This window comes from Trachinotus anak, unplaced genomic scaffold, assembly GCF_046630095.1.
Source record: "Trachinotus anak isolate AG129_WGS33_773 ecotype Australia unplaced genomic scaffold, CSIRO_AGI_Tana_v1 ptg000008l, whole genome shotgun sequence".
In the NCBI taxonomy this organism is placed as follows: domain Eukaryota; kingdom Metazoa; phylum Chordata; class Actinopteri; order Carangiformes; family Carangidae; genus Trachinotus; species Trachinotus anak.
In genome coordinates this window covers 14,110,525-14,133,991 of record NW_027273859.1, presented here as the reverse complement: position 1 = coordinate 14,133,991, position 23,467 = coordinate 14,110,525, and the positions used below count along the sequence as shown (strand labels likewise).

The following is a 23,467-nucleotide window of genomic DNA, read 5'->3' as shown; positions in this document are numbered from 1 at the left end:
AGAACCAACACTCTACGCAGAAGCTGATGTGGTGAGACTGTTAATATCCTCGCTGTGATGCTCAAAGAAAAACATCCTAGTTGCTTGAGTCAAAACAGTCCTTCACTTCCTCATTAGGCCTGTGACCTGTAGGTTTGCACACAGGCAACCAGGTTGTAGTCAGATCTGCCCAGTTGAGGGAGGGGCAATGAGTTGTATGCCCCCTTCACATTTGTGTAAAAGAAGTTAAGTATCGTATTATCTTATGATATGTGACGTATTGAGTAAATGTATGGGAAGTGGAGGACAGGCCCCCCTCCTTTCCTCTAACCATTCTCATTTGTCCTCTCTGCCTGTATGATCTGGAAACATCCATGGAAACAGTTAAGCCTAGAGTTAGCCCAGTTAGCCATGTCTCTGCTGCACTCCTGCTGATCCCTCCAATGTTGGGTTCGTGTCACTAGCTAGGCCTGATCCCTGATGTAAACACTGGCTCCAAGCTGCACTGACCCGAGTCCAAATAGTGATGAGAAAGCCACAAGCTCGCTGTTCATCGTGTTTATCATTTGTTGTAACACAGTTACAAAAGCATGTACGTGTTGTAGCTTGGTGTTTTTGTTATGTAAAGTGAACACAAATTTTTCATTTTATTGAGCAAGAAAGTGACTACTTGTCATATGAACATGAAAACATTTTAAATTGTGCTTTTTTTTTTTTTACAACCATTTTTTAGTTCATTCAACGATCAAAAGCTAGATGCACAATGCAAATGTTGTTAACTGGCCTTAAACTAATTAGGCTACATTGACATAATGAATTTTAGTAAAATTAACTCAAAAATCAAAAATTGTTGACTTAACATAAAACAATTATGTCAAGCTCACAAGGGAGGAGCGTTTGTGTCACGGATGGATTGGGGTTTACAGTGTACCAGGTTTCTTACATAAGCAAGTTTTTATTTCAATATGATCATCTGCAACATTGTTCATTATTCAACGCAGATTTCAGTTTTGTTGTAGAAGCTACAGTATTGCATCCCTAATTGCCGTTCGGACCTCTCTGTCTCTGTCCTCACTTGTGTCCTACAACTTGATTCATTAGTGTCCCTCTTTGGTGTCTCCCCATATGACCTGTCCACAGTTTTTAGATCAATCTCCCTGCCCCCAGAGACTCCATGTATTACATACGCTCCCAGATCACAGACCTGAATTGATAAATACCAGCTGTGAGACAGTGAGTTCCCTTTATTAAACACAGCCATGTCTCCTTTGTGAAGCCTGGCTCTGTAGCTCCCCCCTACAGACCCATTCCTCATCACTGACTCATAAAAAAGAAACGCATTACATTAAGAGTCACCACATAACACAGGCAATAAGGCAAGCTTCAGGCTGCAGAAGTGCAGCATGATTATTATTTAGATGGCACAGAGCAACAAAAGAGGTAAACTGACAAGGGTAATTAAAATGTGAAATCTGTTTTGGATACACAGTGCAGTCTGAAGATCTGATAAATCTCAATTACAGTCTGCCATTATCCTCAAATGCCACCATAGGTGTATGTAAGTCCAGTTATAGTCAAGCTGCAACAGCATTACATCCCTGCTCTTTTAGTAATACCAGCAGCATTAGCAATTTGTTTTACAGAGCAGATACTACTTTATAAGGAAGCCAAGTGGTGTGGCACATTGTTAGTGGTATTTGGTGTGTCCTCTAGTGTGTGTGTGCTTTTTCAGACTGCAGTTTTTGTACCTCACAGACACAGATGAAACAATAAGAGAACATGGTCAAGAAGGTTTAAGTAGCTGAGCAGATAAAAATAACATCTCTTTGGCAAAAACAAGCAAAGTTTTTTTCCCCCTGGACATGAACATAATACTGGAAAATGTTCCATTACTAAACATGATCACTTCATACAAGCAGCCACTGTATTCATCTGTATGTGTATAGTACTGAGATTGTAGCTGGTAGCTTATGCTATCATCAAAAGCAAACCTCAAGAGTTATATCAGGCATTGGACTTAGACTACCAGCTTTCCTGGTATGCTGCCGTCACCAGTTTAAGGAGGTACTACTAAAGTCATAAGCCTATCAGATCTGTCCTTCAACTTCCTCCAAATAATTTGTGGACCCTTCAACTTTTTTTTGTGTGAGATTCCACATACAGGTGAGAAACTGACACCTAAAGCCCAGAGATGAATTCTGATTCATGAATTCTGCTTCAATAAATGTGTAACTTTCTCTTAAATTAAGAATACGACAGATGGTGTTGAAATCCAACAGGCAAGTTATATAAAAAACAACAAGGCATAAACATCAGCAATGAAAGAAAAGTGCAAGAAAAGGTCAGAGATTAGCACATAACGTTTTGTATGCTCCTGACTGGTTAAATGATCCTTCATTGTACATTATCAGTCCAAGGGTGTTTTTTATAAATGCACAGCAAGCTTTGATGAAGAGTCAGTTTCTGTTGCCCTTGCTGATGAGATATATAACGCTTGCTGATATAATAGCAAAAACAATTCAGTACCAGTGCCTTTACTTGGAAACTTTGTGCTCCTTTTTGTCTTCACAAAACAGACGTTTACTATCACTATATTTGCCACAGAAGGGCAACATTGTCTCAGTCTCCAGCAGGAGCATCAGGTCAAGTCAATGATAACGGATAATGTGCAGATATCTGAGGTCAGGGTACAGGAGGTTGGCTAGCAGGGCCAGAAGACGGGGTGCATCTTTGAGACAGTGTCCTGGGTAGCGGATGAACTGGACGGCCTTATTCACAGAGTCCTCTAACTCAGTGTACTGCTTATTGCTGGGCATGGCCTCCAACATCCCCAATGTCTGCATTCACAGAAAAAAAACAGAGGTTATTTTTAGAAGATAATTGCAGACTATAAATGAAAACACTGTATTTGCAGTTGTTGTTGCATACTTGCTGCGCTTTTGCAGAGAGCTCCAAGTCACTTGTAGGTTGGAGTCGAACCTCGGTCTCTGATGGTACCTGGACTGACAGGAATGCTGCCAGACTGCGCACCACCACCCTGAACCTAGACATACAGTAGAGTAGACACACATTAACAGCTGATTTATCCACACTGGCAAATTAATATTACACTATATAGCCTCTCATTTATACTACTAAAATGCATGAGGATACCTATTAGAAACAGGAGATCTCCTCCCCAGACCGATAGCTCCCAGCAGCCCAGAGTTTTGTCTTTCTTCTCCCAGCTGAAGCAGCCTGGTTTGTAACCTCAACAGACCCATGATGACTCCTGACACTTCAGTCTGGCCTGCCTGTGGCTGCAGCTGCTCCGCTGACAGGTTCAGTGCTTTGTGCCACCAAAGAAACAGCTTGGCTTCATCACCTGGACCACTGGACAGAAAAAAAACACATCATAGCACATATAATGGTTAATGCAGCTTTTCAGGCTGATGTAAAATCTAATTGAAGGGCGTTTAAGGAAATTGTTTTGGATTGATTTGAATTGAGCTGTTTTAAGGCGACCTGTGCTATTTTCATGTGAAATTGAGTTTGGTTTTTTTTAACATGAGGTGGTAGGGTTAGCGGACGCTGCCCTGTTAAACCAGGTGAGACTCTTGCACACATGCTCAAGCCTTCCTTACATTTACTGAGGGACCACCAGTCTAAACAAAAGACTGCAGACTGCATTAGTTTGTTCCTCCATCCTGTCTCTTACTAGGACTTTAATTGCCTGAAACAAGTGATGCAACCATGTTGGTGAAGAGCTAATTAATTTTAGGTTTCCTAAGCAGGCTCTAACTTAATGTTTATGTATGAAGAATATGGAAACACATCCTATACCTAGGTTGTAGGGAACCAGACAGATGTCTCCAGGCAATGGAGGTGTGCCAGGAGGGGGTAATGGTTAGGAACCAACTTCAATAGAAATTTTAAAAGCCACATGAAATGAGATAATAAGGGGGGGGGGGGGGGGGTTGGGGGCAAACCTGGGGAAGACTTGATTGGTCCATGTGTTAATTAGAGCCAGAGTCCTTCTCTCATTGGCTGCTGTGTATTCAGTGTTGAGGCGCTGCAGGATAAAGGCGTAGAGTGTCAGGAAGCTGCCTCCTGAGTGGCTCTCAGAGAGGAAGTCGTCCACTGTGAGCTCAGGCACCTGCAGCGATGCCAACACAGGACCCCAACCTACAGAGTCTTCCTCAGCTGAACAGGGAGAAAGAAAAACAAAGACAGTGGGAGGAGAAACATGTGAATCCTTGATATCACATTTAACTAACCCTAACCTATACTAAAGAAACTTTAAGAATTTAACCAACTTAGAACTTGAATGAGGAATGGAGTGGCAGTACACAAAAACTGCAGACTTAAATATCTATCTCATGAAAAACAATAGTAGTTTATATACAGTATGCTAACATATGCCTGGGTACAGAGATATTTGCCACAGGAAATCACTTTAGCACTTTCCAATTACTGTAACACTGTATAAGCTGACAACTATAGAAACAAGACTAATCCTTATTTAAATAATGTGTGGGAGCTGAAAAAAAAACCCCAAACTGTTACTCTGCTTACAATGGTTGAAGTATGCTGTGATGCACGCCTCCATGATGCGCGTCATGTGCCGTACTGATGCGAGACAGCCGGTGCAAGCTGTGAGAAGAGGCAGAATAGGAAAACCCCTCCCTTTCCTGTCCAGCCAGGTAATAACATGAGCAGCGAGTGCTTCGCCTGTTGAGACGCCCACTCCGTTCAGCAAAGCTAGAGCATCGCTGAAGAGACCGCAGAACGCCATGTGCCTCTGCTCCAAACCCGTCTCTGCAGAGGCAAAATGGAAGAGTGGTTGAGCGATAAGAATTGATCACTTACTGGGTGATAATGTTGCTGAAGGTGAGGACCTCTCACCCGGTGGGTTGAATGTGACAATGCTCTCCAGAAGTGTCTCAAGCTGAGCCTCGAGGCTGTTCAGGCTGATGCTGCCTCCTTGCTCCAGAGTCACCAAAGACTGCACACACCAACACACATACGCTCCAGCCTTCAGCGTCTCCTCCTGACAGATGGAAAGTACCAGAGATTAGAGTTTTTTTTCGTTCGTTTGGGTTGATACTGTATAGAAATAGATGCATGAATAAATACATAACTATGCCATTTATAATATATTATAAAATATAAAAAAAGATATCCATATATCCCATTACTGATTGGTGAAAACTGACTCTTGAAATAAAATATGTCAGCTTCAGCAAATATTTTTACTATCATTAATAGTACCTATTTTTGACAGTAAGGTTGAAGTTGGCAAAATTAAAGAAAACACATTGATAACTTGGAAGTGTATTGTATAGATTTGCCAAAGTCTGTCTACTTTGGAACATTATCAAGTGGTGTATTAAATTTCCTTCTTCTGCTCTACATCAACAACATTATAAGGATTTAAGTGTTGCATTCGTGTAATTTGGCTGAGTGATACAGAGCTGGCAAAGAAAAAGGAATTGTTTAAGTCTAAACTTAATGCAGATTTTCTAAGGAGAGTGGAGGTGCAGATATATGAATATATTCTTATATTCTCTAATATTAGGTTTCCTGTATTTTACAGTTGCTCAATGACAGTTACAGCTAGTACCTCAATTCTCCCTATAATTAAACTGTCATGAAATCTCAGGTGTGAATAGCTAAAAAAGTTTTTATTACATTATTCATCCGTAATAACACTCATCCTCTCAATACTAAATCATGAGTGGTGAAAATTGTGATACATTTCTGGGCTTGAAACCTCAATTGGGCAATTTAAAGCACTTTTAATGTGGTGTGGCCACAATGGAGTCTGGATGGATCTTAAGAGGTTTATGATGCTTTATAAATCTGATATTTGTGAAAACAAACAGCACTGTGTTGTCTCACCTGGTGTGGGGCTTCATTAGGGCGGGGGTGGAGCCCAGCAGCACTGCGCAGTGATTTCAGCAGCAGCTGAGGGGCAGAATCAGCACTGAGCAGCAAAGAGGGAGGGTAGTGGGTACTGACATATCCCAGAATGCCTTGGTATGAGGACAGGTCCAGTTGATGCCAGGGCAGAGAGGTGGACTGGACCAACAGACTAAGCAAAGGGGAGTCCTGCAGGGGAAAATATGAAGAATGAATGAAAGACAGGGGAGAGGTCTGACTCTGATTTGAAACTAAACCAGTCTGGACTTACCTGTTGGCTCAGGAGCTGTTCCTCCTTCACCAGAAAAACTAGCATGTACAGCAGATAGACTAACATGGTTTGTGACTCCTTCTGAGCACCCGTGTCTGGTAAAGCTGGATATGTTGTAGATGCGGGAGGGGTTTGCAAGTGGTCACTCAGGACGCTGACCCAGTTAACCTCACATAACACTTCTCCCATAAACAGGAAGCAGCTCTTAGGACTTCCTCTCTCAACCTGCAGGCACAGCAGGGCAAGAAAATACACAAAAAATCCATAACTAGAAATACAAACGAATCAAACCTCTTGAGTCTCAACTGACAGTTCTGAGAATATCTGTTACTTCTGATTATACTAATTATTGCAAGCTGCACATTTACGGCTAAACTGATATTACAGTTCTTCAGAGTAATCAGAATATAATATTATATGCTTAACATATAATAATAAAATCTGTTGAAAAAAAAGCAGAAAAAAGCACAATCACAAATATATAAATGGTTACAGATGCAGCAAATTATTGGCTAAAAATTATCAAAGAGACCAATGAGACGAAAAGATTGACTTTACTACTACAAATAAGAAATGACCTATACAATAAAATGGACGAAATAGATATTTTTGTTTGAATAATGAAAATAGCAGCTGGTTTGCTTTCGCTGCTTACCTCTATCCCATTTTGTATGTTTTACTATTCACAGTCTTTGGGATTTGATTTTTGTTTCAATAACATTATATTTTTTTGACCTGTATAATAGCCTCAGAAGAGCCATGTTGGTCTGGAGAGACAGGAGCTTGTTTCCAGGAACAGGGTGTTGAGACTGTAATTACGTAAAGTGAAGCTAATAATAGGACCTGGAGCCAAGGACCAAGGTCTCAAATTAACAAGCTCCCCTGTGTCATACATGTCAAGATCAGTGTGCAGTGTTGGGGGGTCAGGGGTCAGGTGTCAGGGGGTAGAGTGTCTCACATTGAAGAACTGCTCCATGAGCTGAGTGTCAGGGTGCAGGCGTCTCCAGGGCAGGCTGCGAAGGTGTGTGTGGTACAGGTAGAGGAGGTACTCAGGTGTACGGGGTGAGGTGCAGCTCTCACAGTACTGCATCATACACAGCCACAGAGCCCCTCTCTGACCAGGGAGCAAACGATCTGCAATGTGCAACCACACGTTATAAACATCTTCAACAGTACAGGCAACGAAGAACTTTAACACTCACTCTTGTGTGAACGCAGCACTGTTGGGGACCCACCTCTGAATTTGTGATGCAGCGTGTCGGTGAGTTGAGCATATAGTCCAACTAGAGATCCTGCTGCATTCGCATCTGTCTCCAGCCACGGGTAACACTTGAGGTTACTGAGACACAGAGACATTGACACTGACATTCTCTTTGTTTTTTCATTTTCTCCACCTAGGAAAAACTTAACTGTCATCCAGGAGAATCACACAAACCTCTGGCCACATGATAGGCTTTATTTTGACATAGCTGACTGATAAGTCACAATCAAAAGTAAACATCTAATGCACTCTTCTAATTTGAGTAATGTAATTCAGAGATAAAGACATCTCTCTCCGTTGGTTCAGTTATGCAATACAACTTCTACAACACCACAAGCATCTGCTAGCCACCTGCAAAAGAAGCAAGGACTACATCTGGAAAAATTATCAATCTTGTGGACTATGAATATTTTTTATCTGCCGCCCTCTCTGGAGTCTCTTTTGTCTGTGCTCACATCTGTTTCACATCTGTCTCACTGACAACAGCTCTCCAGTATCTAAAACGAATCTGTGAGAGTTGTGGATGTGCAATGCTTACCCGCCATCCTCAGTGTCCAAAGGAAAGATCCAAGGCTTAAATAACTTCACAGTTTTACTGTGCAGGTCCTGCAGAGCTGTAAGAGTGCAAGAGACAGGTCAGGTAACATAAAAGGAACATGCATAAAAAAGGTTGAAGTCTACAAATGATCACAAGTCTTACTACACCTCCGTGTTTTCTGACATTTGGTGGTTACCTTTCATTATTTTGCTGCTGCCCACTGGCTCTCTGGCACAGCTGCTGAGCTGCACATTGATTAGACAACTAATCAGATGGTCCCAGAAGGAAACAACCTCACTGATGTAGGGAGTCCAGGCAGAGTAGAGGCCGAAGCTGCGGAGGTCTGGCTTACTGACACGACTCCTCAAGAAGTAATCACTCAGCCAAACAACTGTCTCATCCACCTGTCAGAAACCAATGAAACAACACAGGATCGTTGGGTTAATAATGAACTTCATAAGGAATCAAAGTATTAGTTTAGTAGCTATTATCAGATAAAGTGGGTCTGAATCTAATACCAACAATATCAACTTTAGTTACCTGCTGAGGAGAAAGGCTGACGGAGGATCTGTAGGGGGAGGCTTGGGGCCCAACAGCACGGCTGGGGGCATCAGTAGTGCTGAGAGCTTGTTCAGCTTTGCTCTTGGTGCTGCGGGATGGAGGTAAACAGCCCAGCACTCGCAGAGTCACCTTCCAGCACTCTGGACTCAGTAACTGGTTTGACGAGCCTGATGAGATTTTAAAAAAAATGCCATAGTTTTTTGAAGAAGCTGCACATCAAACACCTTATCTCAATATTCTACACATAAAATACCGTTATTAGCTTTTTGATGACCGATTTAGCATCTGTGGCTCTATTTGAAACCATCTCATATATGGGGCTTTGTCAAAGAAACCTAAATAGTGTCTCGATAAATCACTTGGTAGACACACACTTTCAACTCACATGTGAATCTGTAGGTTGAAGGAATGATTCAGCTAACTTTAATGGCATTCATTGATTAATTTCATCTTTTGCTGGTGGGAAGATGAGTGGGAGGCATTCTTTCAGGGCAATGAATGTGTTTTCTCTGAATCACTTGAATGAGGAAAAAGTAGACTTTTCCCTGATCATAAGTGCACTTATTACAGACAATAAAAAGCTGCTGTTCAATATGACAAGGCTATTCTTAAGTAACTCTCTGCGAGTTCGTTTTCATTCAGTACTTGTGCTGTCTGATGTTGTCTAACCTTTCATTATGTGATGTTCTATCAGCAATTGTGCGAAGGAGATTAAAAAGAAATGAATATTTTCATGATTTGATTGAGTAAATGATGATTCAAGCTGTGGCTTCCTGAGTTAATAATTATTTGAATAATTAAATTCAGTTGAACAGTCTTTGTACACAGACACACACACACACACACACACACACACACACACACAAACTTACTGGTCATAAGCAGACGCAGGCAGTCACTATAGTGATCAGGGAAATGGTGGCGTAAAAGCCAGGTCCAGTGTTTGGTGAAAAGATGAAAAGGTGTGAGAAGTTCAGGCTCCGGGTCTCGGCCACAGACGCAGAGAGCTCCGTGGATCAACTCCAGCAAACGAGTTCTCTCCGAAAATACAGGATGGGCTTCATTCAGCCACTGGGACAAGTCAAACTGCAGTGGGGAGATGCAGAAGTGGTTGCTGTAACTGGACTGTGGTGGGTTTTACACCATTATATATTTCTTCAGTGTGTTACATTTGTATCTGGACTAACCTTAGTGAGCAGCATGAAAATGACATCAGCACTGTCGAGGTGTAGGGATGTCACTACATCTTGGTAGAGAAAGACAAGGTCATTGGGTGCTGCGTTAGGAGTGAAGAAGGGGGAAATGAGAGGGCAAAGACGCCGCTGCTCCAGGATGGTCTTCAGGACATGGCCGCACTCCTCTGGGTTGCCCTGGATAAACACCTACACACAAATACAACTTATTACGACGTTTTATCAGTTAATACAGTACGCATGAAGTTCAACATGAAGTGAACCTGCACCTTGTATTAGTTCTGTCTAACTGGTTACATCTCTGCCATATTTATCTTTAAGTCCTCTGTCCATTGTTTTGTACATGTTCCTCATAAGTACAGTGATTCAAATGCTTTGTTTTTCTTTTCACCCATAATATTCTTTTTTTATTTAAATCCATATAAATATAATCATAACAGAATCATCAGTGAGCCAGTAGTTTAAAATACTAGAGCAGTACCATTTCTGGTTCAATATCTGTTTTGGATCTTACTCAAGGAAACTTACACATATTGTGGTTCAAGTTGTTACAGATTAACTTCATTTGGGTTTTCTAAACAAAACAAACAATGGGTAAAATAAATCTGTGTGCACCTGTCCCAGTATCTCCACACACGAGGAGAGGTACTGGCGTGTTGGGGGATGTCGCAGTGTGTCCTCACACACAAAGGACACCATCTGGTAAAAGGCTGAGACGCCAACGTGCTGCACTGCAGGAGTTTTCTGTGCCTTGTACATATTCACCAGAGCCCTGAGCACATAAACATAGTCCACACTTTAGTAAAAATAACTCAATTTAAATCAAAAACCCCACTCGTTTTCCTCCCAAATGTGTTTGCTCTTATATTCATTATGTTGTATGATGTTTTTTCTTTTGTTTATACTGACGTGATAAAGTTCTCAGTGTGGACAGCCGCCTGGGCCAGGCTTTGAGGTGGAGCAGCCATGGCGTCGGTTTGGAGTTTCTTGATGTCTCTGCGCAGTGACGTTATCTGAGTCTGCACTGCCTCCTGTCTCTGGACACGCTCACACTACAAGATTACACACACACACAGACATAAAATAATAAATCACAGGAAAGACTTCACAGTGGTATCTCACAATGTGACATGTTGGCAGTTTTAGTGGTTGTACTGTGACGGTGATGTTTGCAGGTCCTTGGCATGGCAGCCCTCCCTTTCCTTTACACTCCAGGGCCATGGTGACCTGCTCCGGTCGGTTCTTATACAGCAGAGGAAGGCTCTCCAGCAGTTCCTGTTCCATTGCCACCTGCTGGGCTTCACGTGCCACTGCAATTCTGACACCAAGATAAAGCAGTACAAACTTCAGTGCGCAGCTTTGTATATGTTTTAATGTGTGTATTTGGCATGTACAAACAAGTGAATGCATTTCTGTGCAGGCATGTGCACACTATGTGCCACTGATGATGTGGAAATGTTTTAATGTGTGTATAATCTCCGGATACCTGGCCTGGTCTTGCAGAATGCTGAGGTCGTGCTGCAGCAGTTCAGCAGCAGCTTTAGAGTCAGTGAGGCAGGCGGACGGCACCTCAGCTACAGGAACCTTCTGCTGCTGAAGCTCTGGAGCTGGACGGGGAACTGGATGCTTCTGCAGGTTGGACAGGATACGCTCCCTTGCTGCACACAAAGGACAACATCCAAGCAAAATCACGTAATTATTTTGGTTGGTGAAATATTATTAATACTCCAGCATATATACAGCATATATCTACAGTATACAGACTTGTGCTAGAAGTTAACCTTGACCTTTTGGATCTAAAGTGATAATTTTGTACCATTGTTGAGGCTGGTGTAGTCGGTGAAGCCGGGGTTTTGGGTCTGCAGGAAGGTTGGCTCACTCTGCACCTTCTCCCACAGAGACAAAACCTCCCTCTCATCATACTGCAGACGCTCTTGGTCCACATACTCAAGCCACAGTTCCTACAATATACATTAAAATGGAAGAGGAATATGATATAATACTGGAGCTTTGACTAACCTGCTGAAACACTTGGGAAATTTGGAAAGAAAAAGAGAAACACAAAGACACCCACCTGATGCCGCTGCATGACCTGTGCAAGTCTGTGTGGTTCATATTCTGCCGGAAGAGAGGGAAGGTACACTTCCTGCTTCTGCAGTGTCTCATCATCCAACCACACGGCAAATACACCAAACAACCTGTAAACAACAAGCCAGCTGGGATTTGAGAGCTTGTAAACATATTAAGGTCTGATGCTACCTGCCGAACCACTGGAGGGAATGTTTTTAAATGTACACGTTAAACGTTAGTGACCTACCTGACCAGCTCTGTGTGTAGCTGCGGAGAGGTGAGGTAAGGTGGATTTGGATTGTCGGCAGCTTCATTGCCCTGGCTGTCTGAAGAGGGTGTGTGTGGTGGGGGCACCCTAAGGGCCTGGCTGGCGGCATGGTGGAAGTCCGACACCTCTTGTATTCTCTGTCTCAGATCTCTAAGTAAAGTGGCCTGAGATGAAGCCTGGAAGAACCTTCGCCCGATACATCCACCTGCAGCCAGCCTGTGGTCAACATAACACAAACTGATACATGCGCATGGATTCTGTCTATTTCCTGGTTTCTCTGGCTAGGGATCTATGTGATATGTAATATGTAAGATGTAATATGTCATATGTGTGTGTGCGCATCATACCCATACTCAGGCCCAGGCTGTCGCAGGTAGAGCTGTAGGAACTTCTGCCAGACCAGAGGAAGGAGTGGGTGGTCAGGGGGTGTGGCTAAAGCTTGACATGCCCAGCGATACACTTGCAGCCGCTGAAGAGACGGGGCTACTGGCAACTTCAGCCTCTGCTGCACCTTCTGGCTCAGACACATACACACTGTTAACACTAGCTACACATAACACTCGCAATCATCAACAAGCAGTAGACCAGACTACTAAACACTCACTACCATGCTACTGCTCTTTGGTTTTGCAGGTACTCTGTAACTGCAGTGTGTGTTCAGTCAAATGTGCAGTGCAATATTTGAAGTTGCGCAACAGCTCGCCCTCAACTTCCTGTGTCTTGTATTGTGAAATGTCTTGTAAATTCTGGATCAAGTGATATTGAATGCTTCCTTATAATAACAGTAATCCAAATGTATAATTGTATATAATTGTATATATATATATATATTGTGTATCATTTGTGTCTTTGTTTGTATACCTTTAAGGCTTGTTCTGGGGAGCTCATTGGCTCCGCCAGGAGTTCATGTTCAACACAGCGTCTCAGCTGAGAATCTTCCTCAAACACACCCTCCATGTTCAGCACCAGCCAGGCAAACCAAACCTACAAACACCCAGACAACAACAAGTCTGTCAGGACTGAGAACTGCTTTACTGATATGAGCCTGAGAACTTGCACATACTGTTGGTGCTTTGGGGAGCCTTACTTCTGCACTCAGGGATTGGCCCTCTATGAATGAGGGTGTGGCATTTCCAGCAATCCAGCCAACCAGAGAGGAGAGCAGACCCCGATCTCCATGGTAACCCAAGGCATTCTGCATGAGGTATGAAAATGGGGGAAAAATTACATAAACATTGTTGGTAACACTGTGACTGTTCCTTCTTTATAAGTAGTACTAGTTTCCTCAAGTTGTCATGATGAAAAACTTTCACTGGTGAATCAAAGACGCTATGCTCATTCATGCTTCAATAATACCATAATTAATGATAGCAGACCAGTTTCATCAGTGTACATGAACAGCACTAACATTTGTAGCAAAGTCAACGCTTAATGGGTTTAAGGTGACTTTTTAGCATCCCTCTCCATCAAGGTCTTTCTCTTTCTATAATGTGCGACCCATTAAAAGTAAATGTATTATTTACCTTTATAATGTTACTAAAGGCAGTTTACATTTCTAAAATCAGAAATCTGCACCTTTGAGACCCACGAGATCCACTAAATTATGCAAACCTCTAAAAAAAGACACACAAAAAAAAAAAAACAGAGTAAACACCTTATGCTGCTGGTACAGGAGTTTCTGCACACATTCCTCCTGGTGGTGTGTGAATGCAGCACAGCAGATCTGATCCATGAGGAACAGGACTGTTTTGTCTCTGTACCACAGGTTCTGCTGGGTCAGAATTCCCACCCAAAACTCCAGCACTGCTGCAGCTCCGACACGACCGGCCTGTGAACTCTCCACCACATGACTCTGGAAGATAAGACACGCACATTAATACATGCCATAGTTGATTTGGAGAAGATGAATGAGATAAGAACGCTTGCACTCATTTTACAAGATGGTGTTGCTTAAAAATTATCCCTAACCCTGATCCACATTTTATGTTTTTTTTTTTTTTTTTATTTGAGGAAATTAAGTGATGAAAACCTGTATCTCTGGTTAAAGGTGCACAAAGAACAGGCATTTTTCCTGAATCCTTTTTCTTTTGACTGGCTTATGATATTGCTGACACCTACTTATATAATGAAGTAAAGATGTTGCAGTCTGTTCCTGCATTTCTTCTTAAAGCAATTTTCCATCTTTCTTCTAACCAAGAATCCTGAATATTAAACATTCTCTGTGATGACCTGAAATATATTTATGATAAAAGTTTTTTGGGACAAACCTGAATGACACTGTTCAGCAGTCTGACATTGTCTCCGTAGGTGGTTCCTGTGAGGAGTGGTGCTACCCGGTGAGTGACCTGCTGTGTCACACCTTGAGGACACACACTGTCGTACTGCAAGAACAGCTGGATACAACTTACAAACCTGGCATTAATAGAAGGGCGACAGTAGAGACAACAATAAATTTGAGTGTTGGAGATACAGTAGCTGCTGTAATAAATTCCTTTCTTTCTAGTCTTTCATAAGCTGTGTCTCAAGGATGTATATTTCTTACTGAGAGTTGTTGAGCAGGTAGAAACTGAGAGGGTAAGTTGGTGGTAGGATGTTGTCCAGCAGGTGCACAGCAGCTTTCAGGTGGCGAGACTGAATCAGACTCTTCAACAACCCAACTCCATCAGTACAAAAGTGTTCCAGGCTAGAAAAGCACACAGAGAAAATAAACAGGAGATTAACTTAATTCAACTTCAACAGGTTCATCATACATAAACACTGAATATTTAGCTTGTATGTGTGAGTACAAACCTGTGTCCCACTGTTGTCATGGCAATGGACAGGTAGCATCCAATTGGTATGCCTGCTTTTACAGCCCTGAGAACAGAGTGCATGCTGGGACTGTGTGTCAGCTCTGGAGGTGGATTGGAAGCCAAAGCAGGCACTGACCAGGCTCCTTTAGGGATCTGAGCATTGCCATGGAGCTTCAGTCTTAGCAACAGTTGCCATGCCCATTGACTAAAGGATGCTTCAGGAGATACACCCAAACGAAGGACACTGGCAAGGTAAGAAACCTGAGGGGAGGAAACAGGAGGGAGGTGGAAAAACAGGAAGTAATTTTGTTCAATGCAGCCAAAGTGGGTCACATTCAATGTCTGTGGTTAATGGGTAGATGTGCCACCTGTTTGATCCCCTCTGATATGAGGCCACTGTATGGTTTGTCAGTAAGGTACTTCTGATAGGCTTCAACCACCAGCAGAGCCACTTCACTGTGCAGAGATGAAGACAGAGCCAAGGAGCCATCCTGCGAGGACAGAAGAAACCAGTTAAGTCATTTAATTACAAACTCACAGTGTGCTGTAAAAAACTCTTGGAAAGATAATTTTAATGCACCCACTACATTACCTGTGTGTAACCCCAGTTCAGACCCTCCAGGATGACGCAGGCCAGCCGGTTCTCCACAGCTGAAAGAGGATGCTGCAGCAGCCAGGCTCCGATCACACATATTTCCTCAGGCCGTGGCCGCCACAGACTCAGAGGAAGCTCTTTACACAAGTACAGAGCCACCTAACACACACACAAACACACAGACAACAACGAAATCGCATGAGTTTGACATTTACTAAATTATATATTTTTCTTCTGAAGGCAGAACTACTTGCAGTTAAAATCTTAACATCATTACAGAATAGCGATACCAACCATTCCTACGGTCTGTATGGTCTCTCTCAGTCTCTCCAGGAGCACAGATATGATATAGGGATGGGCTATTGCTATGGCAGCCAGCAACTCCCTGCCCACCTTAGAGTATATTTCTCTGGTGGACACACTCACATATGACACCTGAGGCAAAATAAAAAGAGAGATTTCAAAAAACAAGGTTGGTACTATAGGACTTCCAACCAGGGCACCAAATCGTGCTGAACACTGGATCAGATGACTGTGGATTTTCACGTAGAACACCCTTGGTAAAGACAACAAATCCTTCATCCATACAGAAAATACAGGCTTATGATGTTTCACAAAGTGCTATACAAATCTTTTCTAGTATTTCAGTGTTCACCTTCTCCTCATACCTGGTAAATCAGCAAAGTTATAGTAGTGATGAAGCTGGGGTCAGAGTGGTGAGTCGGCGTTGCCATATGTGCTAGTGCAGTGAGGAGGGAGATGCCATCAGAGCTGTTCACCTCACATAGCCATTGCTCAAATCTCACTTGGTGCTCTGGGTCTGTGAGAGAGAGAGTCATAAAACATCAGGATGTCAGTAGAATGACACGACTCCCCTTATTTATGCCTGGTTTTAAAGTCCCAGTGCAGCAAAGGAACCGAATGTTATGTGAAACGTGAAACCGAGTTTAAGTAGTTTGAGAAAAAAAGCCTAAACAATTAAGATACAGTCAGGTTTCAATATGATGATAAATGTACCTACATCTAAGCATTGCTACAATGACAGTGGTTGTTTGATTTTTTTGCTTTTGAAAACTGCGCAAGTGTGTACCTGCACAGGTGTAATGCATACTGGTACCTCTGAGAGCCTGAATGCAGGAGTGCGTGTCACTAGCAGTGCTGAGTGTCTCTAGTCCTGCTGTCTCTGCACTCTGCATGACATAAAGGACCCTCCACAGCATAGAGCTCGACAAAGTCCCATACGGCATTTCGGACATAAACAACCAAATGCCCAACCTGTGAGAGAGGACCACAGAAAATGAGCACAAAAATCCCTGAAGTGAATATTTTCCAGAAAAGATGGAAACTTAGGGCCAGTAACTCACCTTTTGTTTCTGAGAACATGTAAAACAGCTCTGAGGAAGAGATGATCATATTCCAGTTGTAGTTTGTCCAAAGACAGAGAGTGCACATGAGAGCTGGATCCACTGGCACCAGTCACACTCACATACTGGGCCCAGTGATCACTGACATAACAGACTGTCATTCTGAGGGAAAGTAGAGAAGACAAACACTATGGATATTTAATGTTGATGTTAACAGTGTTGTAATTTGGACAAAGAAGTGTGAGCATATATTTTTTTCTTATATAATTGGCACACTGACCGTATGATGTGTCCTATTCGTTTGACGAGCTGTCTGTATCGTGCTCTGTTGTAGGTTTGTAGGCCGAGAGCAAGAATTTCGATGAGGGAGGAAGCAAAAGCAAACACACGCATCATCTTCTGACTGGAGCAGGCCTGTGGCTCATACACACCTAGAAACAGAGCGGCCTGTCAGCTCATACAATGAGTGACATAAACCAACAGACAGAAGGAGGACAGACTCCCTTACCCTGTTTGCTCATCCCCAGCATGTGTGAGTAGAGTTGCTGGAAGGGAAACTGGGTCAGCAAGGAGATCAGATCCTCCTCACAGAGCAGCAGCCAGCTGCTCTCAGGATCCTCATCCTGAACACAGAGAACAGCAGGGCAATGCAGTCAGAGGTTACCGGACATTATATTGCACTTATTTAAAAAAATAAACCATCCTCTATGTTACACTTCTGTAAAATGTAAACAGTTTTTTAGGGAAAATGAAAAGTGGAGATTAATTTCTTTTTATATGAAATAGTAAGACCCAGACCAGTGTAGTAGTGAATATAGTGAATATAATATACAAGTGTAATGAATATTGTAATAATAATAATATTAATAAATCTATATGACTCACTTTTGGATACAATCTTCCCTTCTTTTGACTGGTACACACATACATATGTATGTATATATGTATGTGTGTGTGTGTGTAATATGAATACTGTATGTACCGCAAACCCCTCAACCGCGACCCTGATTATTATGATCTAAAAGAAAATACATACATAGAGGCTTGAATGTATAAATGCTTCTCAACTGTGCTGTGTTACAGTGACAACAAACTATGTGGTCTCTTTAAAAAAAGTTCACAAACTTTCAAGCATATCAAAGACCCATGGGAACCCAAAATAATTAAACGAAATTACTGTATCTTAAAGTCTTGTAAAAAATAATGTTTCTTCAAGGTTTTCAAAACAAAGTGGTTCCTACGCAACGCACTAGTACTGGAAGCAGCCATGGTTCTGAGCCAGCAGACCGACATTTAAGTGGTCATAGGTGGTTGTGTGGCACCAACAGCTTCAAATGTGACTCATCAGATCAGGACAAAGACCAGAACATTCTGTTTTTAAAGTGACCATCTACAGACCTCAGTAACACATCACAGCAGACATAAAACTGGGTGTCTATAATTATAACTGAATCACAATCAGTGACGTAAAGGAAAAACAAGAAGGATATTGTATTTACCAGGAATTAACATTTTTCACACAATCATTGTGGTTACTGGCCTTTTGTTTTTTTACTATCGGCTTTTATTTTCCTCTATCTCCTGTATACACACACCTGAAATCTTCCTACATATTAACTTAGCCTAATTTTTCTGGAAGTTTGGTTTCTTTTCTCAAAATGCCAGCATTGCCTCCCTACGCTCACCTCCTCTCCACCTTCATCCACTAGTGTCCAGTTGCCCGAATCAGGTTCAGAGGCTGCAGAGCTCTGGCTCTCACATGGCTTCATATGGCCCAGAAACTCTGCACGATGTCTGAGTCAAAACAGAAGAAGCCACTGGTTAAAGAAGTGATGTTGTTAGACCCTGAAAGGATGACCTGGATTCTCACGGAAAACCACAGACACAAAACTGGTGTGGACAGTTCATAGTCAGTGGGTAAGAAAGAGTCGTTGTTAAAGTGGCTACTTTACCTGGCAGGAGACATTAGGATGGCCAGAGCTTGCATAAAGTGCTGTACCCCACAGGTGTTCCCCCAAACTTGAATCTGGGGCAGATAATCATAAAAAACCTCCGGTCACTTATACACAACCACTAACATGTACAGCGTAACACAACAATAAAACAACAAAAAATGAAAGACTGTGTCCCTAACTAACCTGAAGGAAAGGTGCAGACCACTTGCCAACCCCAGCAGGACAGCAGAGAAGATGGCACAGCAGGTACAGGTGCTCTCCTGACCCTCCAACATGCAGCAGGACGGCCACCTGGAGAATTGACCAGAGCCTTGTGAGGACACACAACAACAAAATACCGCGATCAAGAGGAAGATGGAGTGATAAAAGTGGTTTGTGCATATACCAATCTCTCCAGCCAGTGATGGATGTCTGTCTGGAACTGTGTGTCATCGAGGACTCTGCGTGTGAAGCTAAACAGGACACTTATGGCCTCTTTCAGGGGTTGGAGAGAACAAGGCTGTGTTTCGCTGCCAGAACAATCTGAAAACAAAAACAAGGGTTAGAGTTAGAGACAAAACTGATGCAGCGTATGCACCTAACATTAGCTACTTCAAGTAGAATTTATAAGTCTCTCACCTTTCAGTAGACAATACAAGTATGATTCCACCTGTAGACGTGACAGCAGAGCAGTGTACGCATGCAGTGCCACCTTCTGATGGAGCAGCTCACTGCGAGCTTCAAACAGTCTTTTCAGCTCAGCCAGCACACTCTGACTGAAATCTGCCTGCTGGAAGCGGTGGTACCCACACACCTTAGACTGGTCTGCACACACACCCTGTGGGGAGAGAAATTATATTAATAATTATATTATAACAGCAGAGAATTTTAATAGGTCTTTTTGTTGAATATTTCTTTCTTAATTGATCCAAAAAAAAGAAAAAACACACCTGAAGTGTAAGCTGTTCATCTCTGAAGCTCCAGAGACGATTCTGTGTGCTCTTGCAGTCAGAGGACTGTGTGTGTAGCTGTGTGTGAGATTGGGTCAGCTGTCTGCGGCAGCGCCAGTAATTCTGCAGTAGTTCAGTCAGTTCATGGTTCTCCTGACGTGCAAGAGCACAGAACTGGGCTGCACACACTTCAACACCTTCTAACCACGCTCGCAAACCTCCACCTGGCTCCCAGACACTCAGCTGCTCCAGTGAGAACGGCTACGGAGGCAAAGACTTGAGGTGAGTGACAGTATCTCCCACGTTAATGCATGTTCACATGTAAGGACACAATGAATGCATCAATGGATTTTGCCCCTGTAAAGTTCCTGGATCTGGGCAATACTGACAAAATATACTGATACAATGTTGGTGTTGTTGTCTTTAGAAAGAAAATCACTGATAATGTGGATACCATGAACAAATTAGTAGAAACAATTACTGTTCACTCAGCTAGAACTGTCTAATATTATATCATTATATTATAATAATAATCTAAAACATCAATTAAACCTGTATCATCACAATTAAATAACTCAAACCAACAGATGGCCATTCTCATATTACTACATATGTTATGAAATTTCTGACAGATTGAAAAGTCTGTTGAAATGGTGAATTTGTGTGCAACAATCACATTCTCAACCTTTACCTGATTTTATAAGTATAACTCTGTCTTACTGGTTGAAGACATTGATAACCTTGCAACACTGTATATGTATTATAAACACTGTAATTAAATCCATTCAGTCTTTTACCACTTGAAAAAAGATGCAACTGTATTTATTATTTAACTTCACATTATATCTTGGTGTATAAACGCACCTGAATTTCTGGAGCTGTTTTGGGTAATTCTGGGTAGAGTTTGCTCTTGGAAAGTTCAGCCACAGACTCCAGAGGCTGCAAACTTGGAGGAGAAGATTCCTGCTCAGCAAGCGCCAACACTGCAGGTCCTTTAGCACTATTTTTCACAGCTTGCTCATGGAGCTGTATCACAGGACCCTCCTCCAGTGTAGGGAGAGATGGGTAAAGTGCAGGGGCACTTGGGGCATTTGGGATCTCAAACTGAGTTGAGACAAAAGGCTGATTCCATGATTGTGTGTCTTTGTCCAACTCAGTGGTGTGTAGTGTAGCTTTAAGCTCAGCCCCATGATCGGCCACTCTGTCATCCTCCTCCTTCTCCTTTTTTGACTCCGTCAGATGCTCTGTACCCTGTGACGCCTCTGTTGACTGTAAAGTCCTAGTTAAAACAGATGTGGATAAAGTCTGTGATGAAGAGGTCCTCTGTTTCTCTGAGAGCAGATCTGACGGCTGTGCTGTGGTCTCAGGGGGCTGAACAGAGTCCTGCTGCTCCTCCTCCAGCTCCTGATACGGCAGGCTGAGGGGGATGTCAGTGAAGCCAGGGGTGGAGGCCTCATCACAGACTGTTGAGGGAACTGTGGGTCTTTTTTCCTCCTCTGCCAGCTTCTGCTTCCTGACCAGCTGTAAACATAACACAATAAAATTTAAAGAGAAATGAAATGAAATTTCCTTGGTTAACATCTTAACCTGTACTGTAGTTTTTTACATGTGCCAAAGGGAGTGTGACTAAAGCGCAAATATATCAAGATGTCAAAAATAGTAAATCATGATTTTCAGTACATCAGTGATGGAGCTATTTTAACTAAAGGGGATTTCTTATACATTTTAGGACCAAGGTCCATTGTGTGTAGTTTCCAAGTTTTGCAGGTCTTCCAGTTTCCTCTCAATTTCTAAAAACGTAAAAGTATTTTGGACTGGACACTCTCAATTGTCCATACTTGCGTGTGTGTTTACACACCACTATCAAAAGGAAAGAGCAGAAGAAGGTGACTGTCGAGGGCTTGGTTTAAATCACCTGAGACTTTCCGCTGGTCTTTGCCTTGGTCTTCTTTGGTCTCACAGCCTCCATCTTTAGCGACTGCTCACCTCAGCTTTTTCATAACTCAGATCATACTGACATGCAGCTAACTGAGGTGTCGACTAGTGGAATCGATCATCTGAAAACAAACAGTCCTCATATGTTTGCTGTACACACACAAACCAACAACCACCGTTAGCTGGAACAGCTAGCGAAGTCTTTCCTGTGATAAGCAGCGAGAGGCTGGCTGTGCTGTCGAGATAAACACTGTCACTGGTTGTAAACAAAACACTCTTGTATGGCCCGTCCAGAGAGGTCGTCGACGGAGGATAGCAACGCAACAACTAGCATGTATCTGAGCTCAAACATAGTTTTCAGAGAGTATATTTCTGGAAAACTAAATCAGCCGCTGCTCCACAACTGAAGACGCTCTCCCGAGGCTAAGCTAACACCTTGCTGTTAACGTGCTACGCTGTTTTTCTCCTTAGTAATTTATCCACCAGCGGCACTAAGCTTTCCGTATTGTTGGTCACATTGTTGAAATAAGATTTCAACACATCGAGGTGACTGACAGGCGGCGGTAGCCCAGTCAGCTGGTCAGCTGTCATTTGTTTTGTTTGTTCCAGGAACTCCGCTATCACAATCTTTGATCACATGGCTGCTCCACCTCTCTACGGAAAGCCAGCGAGGCCAAACCTAACGCCGCTTTCTTATCAGGCACCGTTTATAAAGAAATTATTTATAAATATGTAGTTAATGGTTTAAGTGGTGGTTAATATATGATTTATGTTTTATAGATCCGCTATAATATGCTTTGTTATGGTTTAACCTTATAGAAAGACTTTTACTAGCTTTTCAAAACATAAAATAGTACAAAAGAGGAGAGAACAATACAGCAGGCTGTGATGTGAAATGTTGATGGTACATTTGAATTAAGAAGTTGCCATTCAGTTGTTTAAATAAAGACTCTCTTGCATCAGTATGCCCTCTTTAAATAAAACGTTTGGCAATATCATGGCTATGAGTTTCTAAGAATGCAGTCAAAAATGTAGGTCGACTATTAACGAGGGTTTTATATTTTCTAATGTATCATCAGGTATGCAGTTATTAATGTTAGTGTGACATTCATAAAGGGTTTTGCATTTCTCAATTTCTAATGAGTGACTAGCAAAAGTTAGTCAGTTTTGCATGTTAATAAATCACAGGTTCTACAATGAAGTAAGTCTGCATTTGTGCACCAGTGCACAATGCAAGGTCCATAAAGACATGGATGAGAGAGTTTGGTGTGAATGAACTTGACTGGCCTGCACAGAGTCCTGACCTCAACCCGACAGAACACCTTTGGGATGAATTAGAGCGGAGACTGAGAGCCAGGCCTTCTTGTCCAAACATCAGTGTGTGACCTCACAAATGCGCTTCTGGAAGAATGGTCACAAATTCCCCTAAACACACTCCTGAACCTTGTGGACTGACGTCATATTAAACCCTATGGATTAAGAATGGGATGTCACTTATGTTCATATGTGAGTCAAGGCAGGAGAGCGAATACTTTTGGCAATATAGTGTACCTCAGTCATGCACACCACAAACTACTGATTATACTGATTTCCACACATCATACTGAAAAGATTTGATTAGGAATCTTGACTTGGTTTGATAAAAATGATTTTATTATTCGTCTTTATTATTCATAACCATTCATAACCCTTTTGTTGTGGCCACTTGAGCCAGGGTCATAAAAGTAACAATAACAGTAATTTATTAACCCCTAATAAAGTTATTCATCACAGCTTGTAAACCCTTTATAAATGGTGCCTTGTCTATAGCTCAGGTAATTATGCAAGAAAAGTATCCCACAAAACTAAAATTAAT

General features: G+C 42.3%; 1 protein-coding gene across 1 annotated transcript; it reads right to left on the bottom strand.

Moving 5' to 3' along the window:
- Positions 1–914: 914 nt before the first annotated feature.
- On the bottom strand, positions 915–22,260 carry epg5 (ectopic P-granules autophagy protein 5 homolog (C. elegans)). Its single transcript, XM_071482792.1, has 45 exons — positions 21,593–22,260; positions 20,542–21,198; positions 19,678–19,938; positions 19,367–19,565; positions 19,134–19,270; positions 18,932–19,039; positions 18,746–18,819; positions 18,479–18,587; positions 17,302–17,416; positions 17,074–17,224; positions 16,794–16,955; positions 16,547–16,704; positions 16,098–16,249; positions 15,724–15,864; positions 15,427–15,588; positions 15,203–15,325; positions 14,833–15,095; positions 14,585–14,725; positions 14,310–14,454; positions 13,697–13,894; positions 13,130–13,237; positions 12,904–13,026; positions 12,390–12,556; positions 12,022–12,258; positions 11,779–11,902; positions 11,521–11,665; positions 11,191–11,362; positions 10,860–11,022; positions 10,614–10,756; positions 10,320–10,476; positions 9,699–9,893; positions 9,384–9,597; positions 8,491–8,678; positions 8,147–8,354; positions 7,951–8,026; positions 7,387–7,490; positions 7,110–7,285; positions 6,152–6,376; positions 5,860–6,069; positions 4,864–5,008; positions 4,534–4,776; positions 3,948–4,161; positions 3,133–3,351; positions 2,908–3,022; positions 915–2,816 (listed from the first exon to the last, which is right to left on the bottom strand). The coding sequence occupies exons 1-45, from the start codon at positions 21,644–21,646 to the stop codon at positions 2,628–2,630; spliced, it is 7,770 nt and encodes a 2,589-aa protein (XP_071338893.1). The 5' UTR covers positions 21,647–22,260; the 3' UTR covers positions 915–2,627.
- Positions 22,261–23,467: the final 1,207 nt, after the last annotated feature.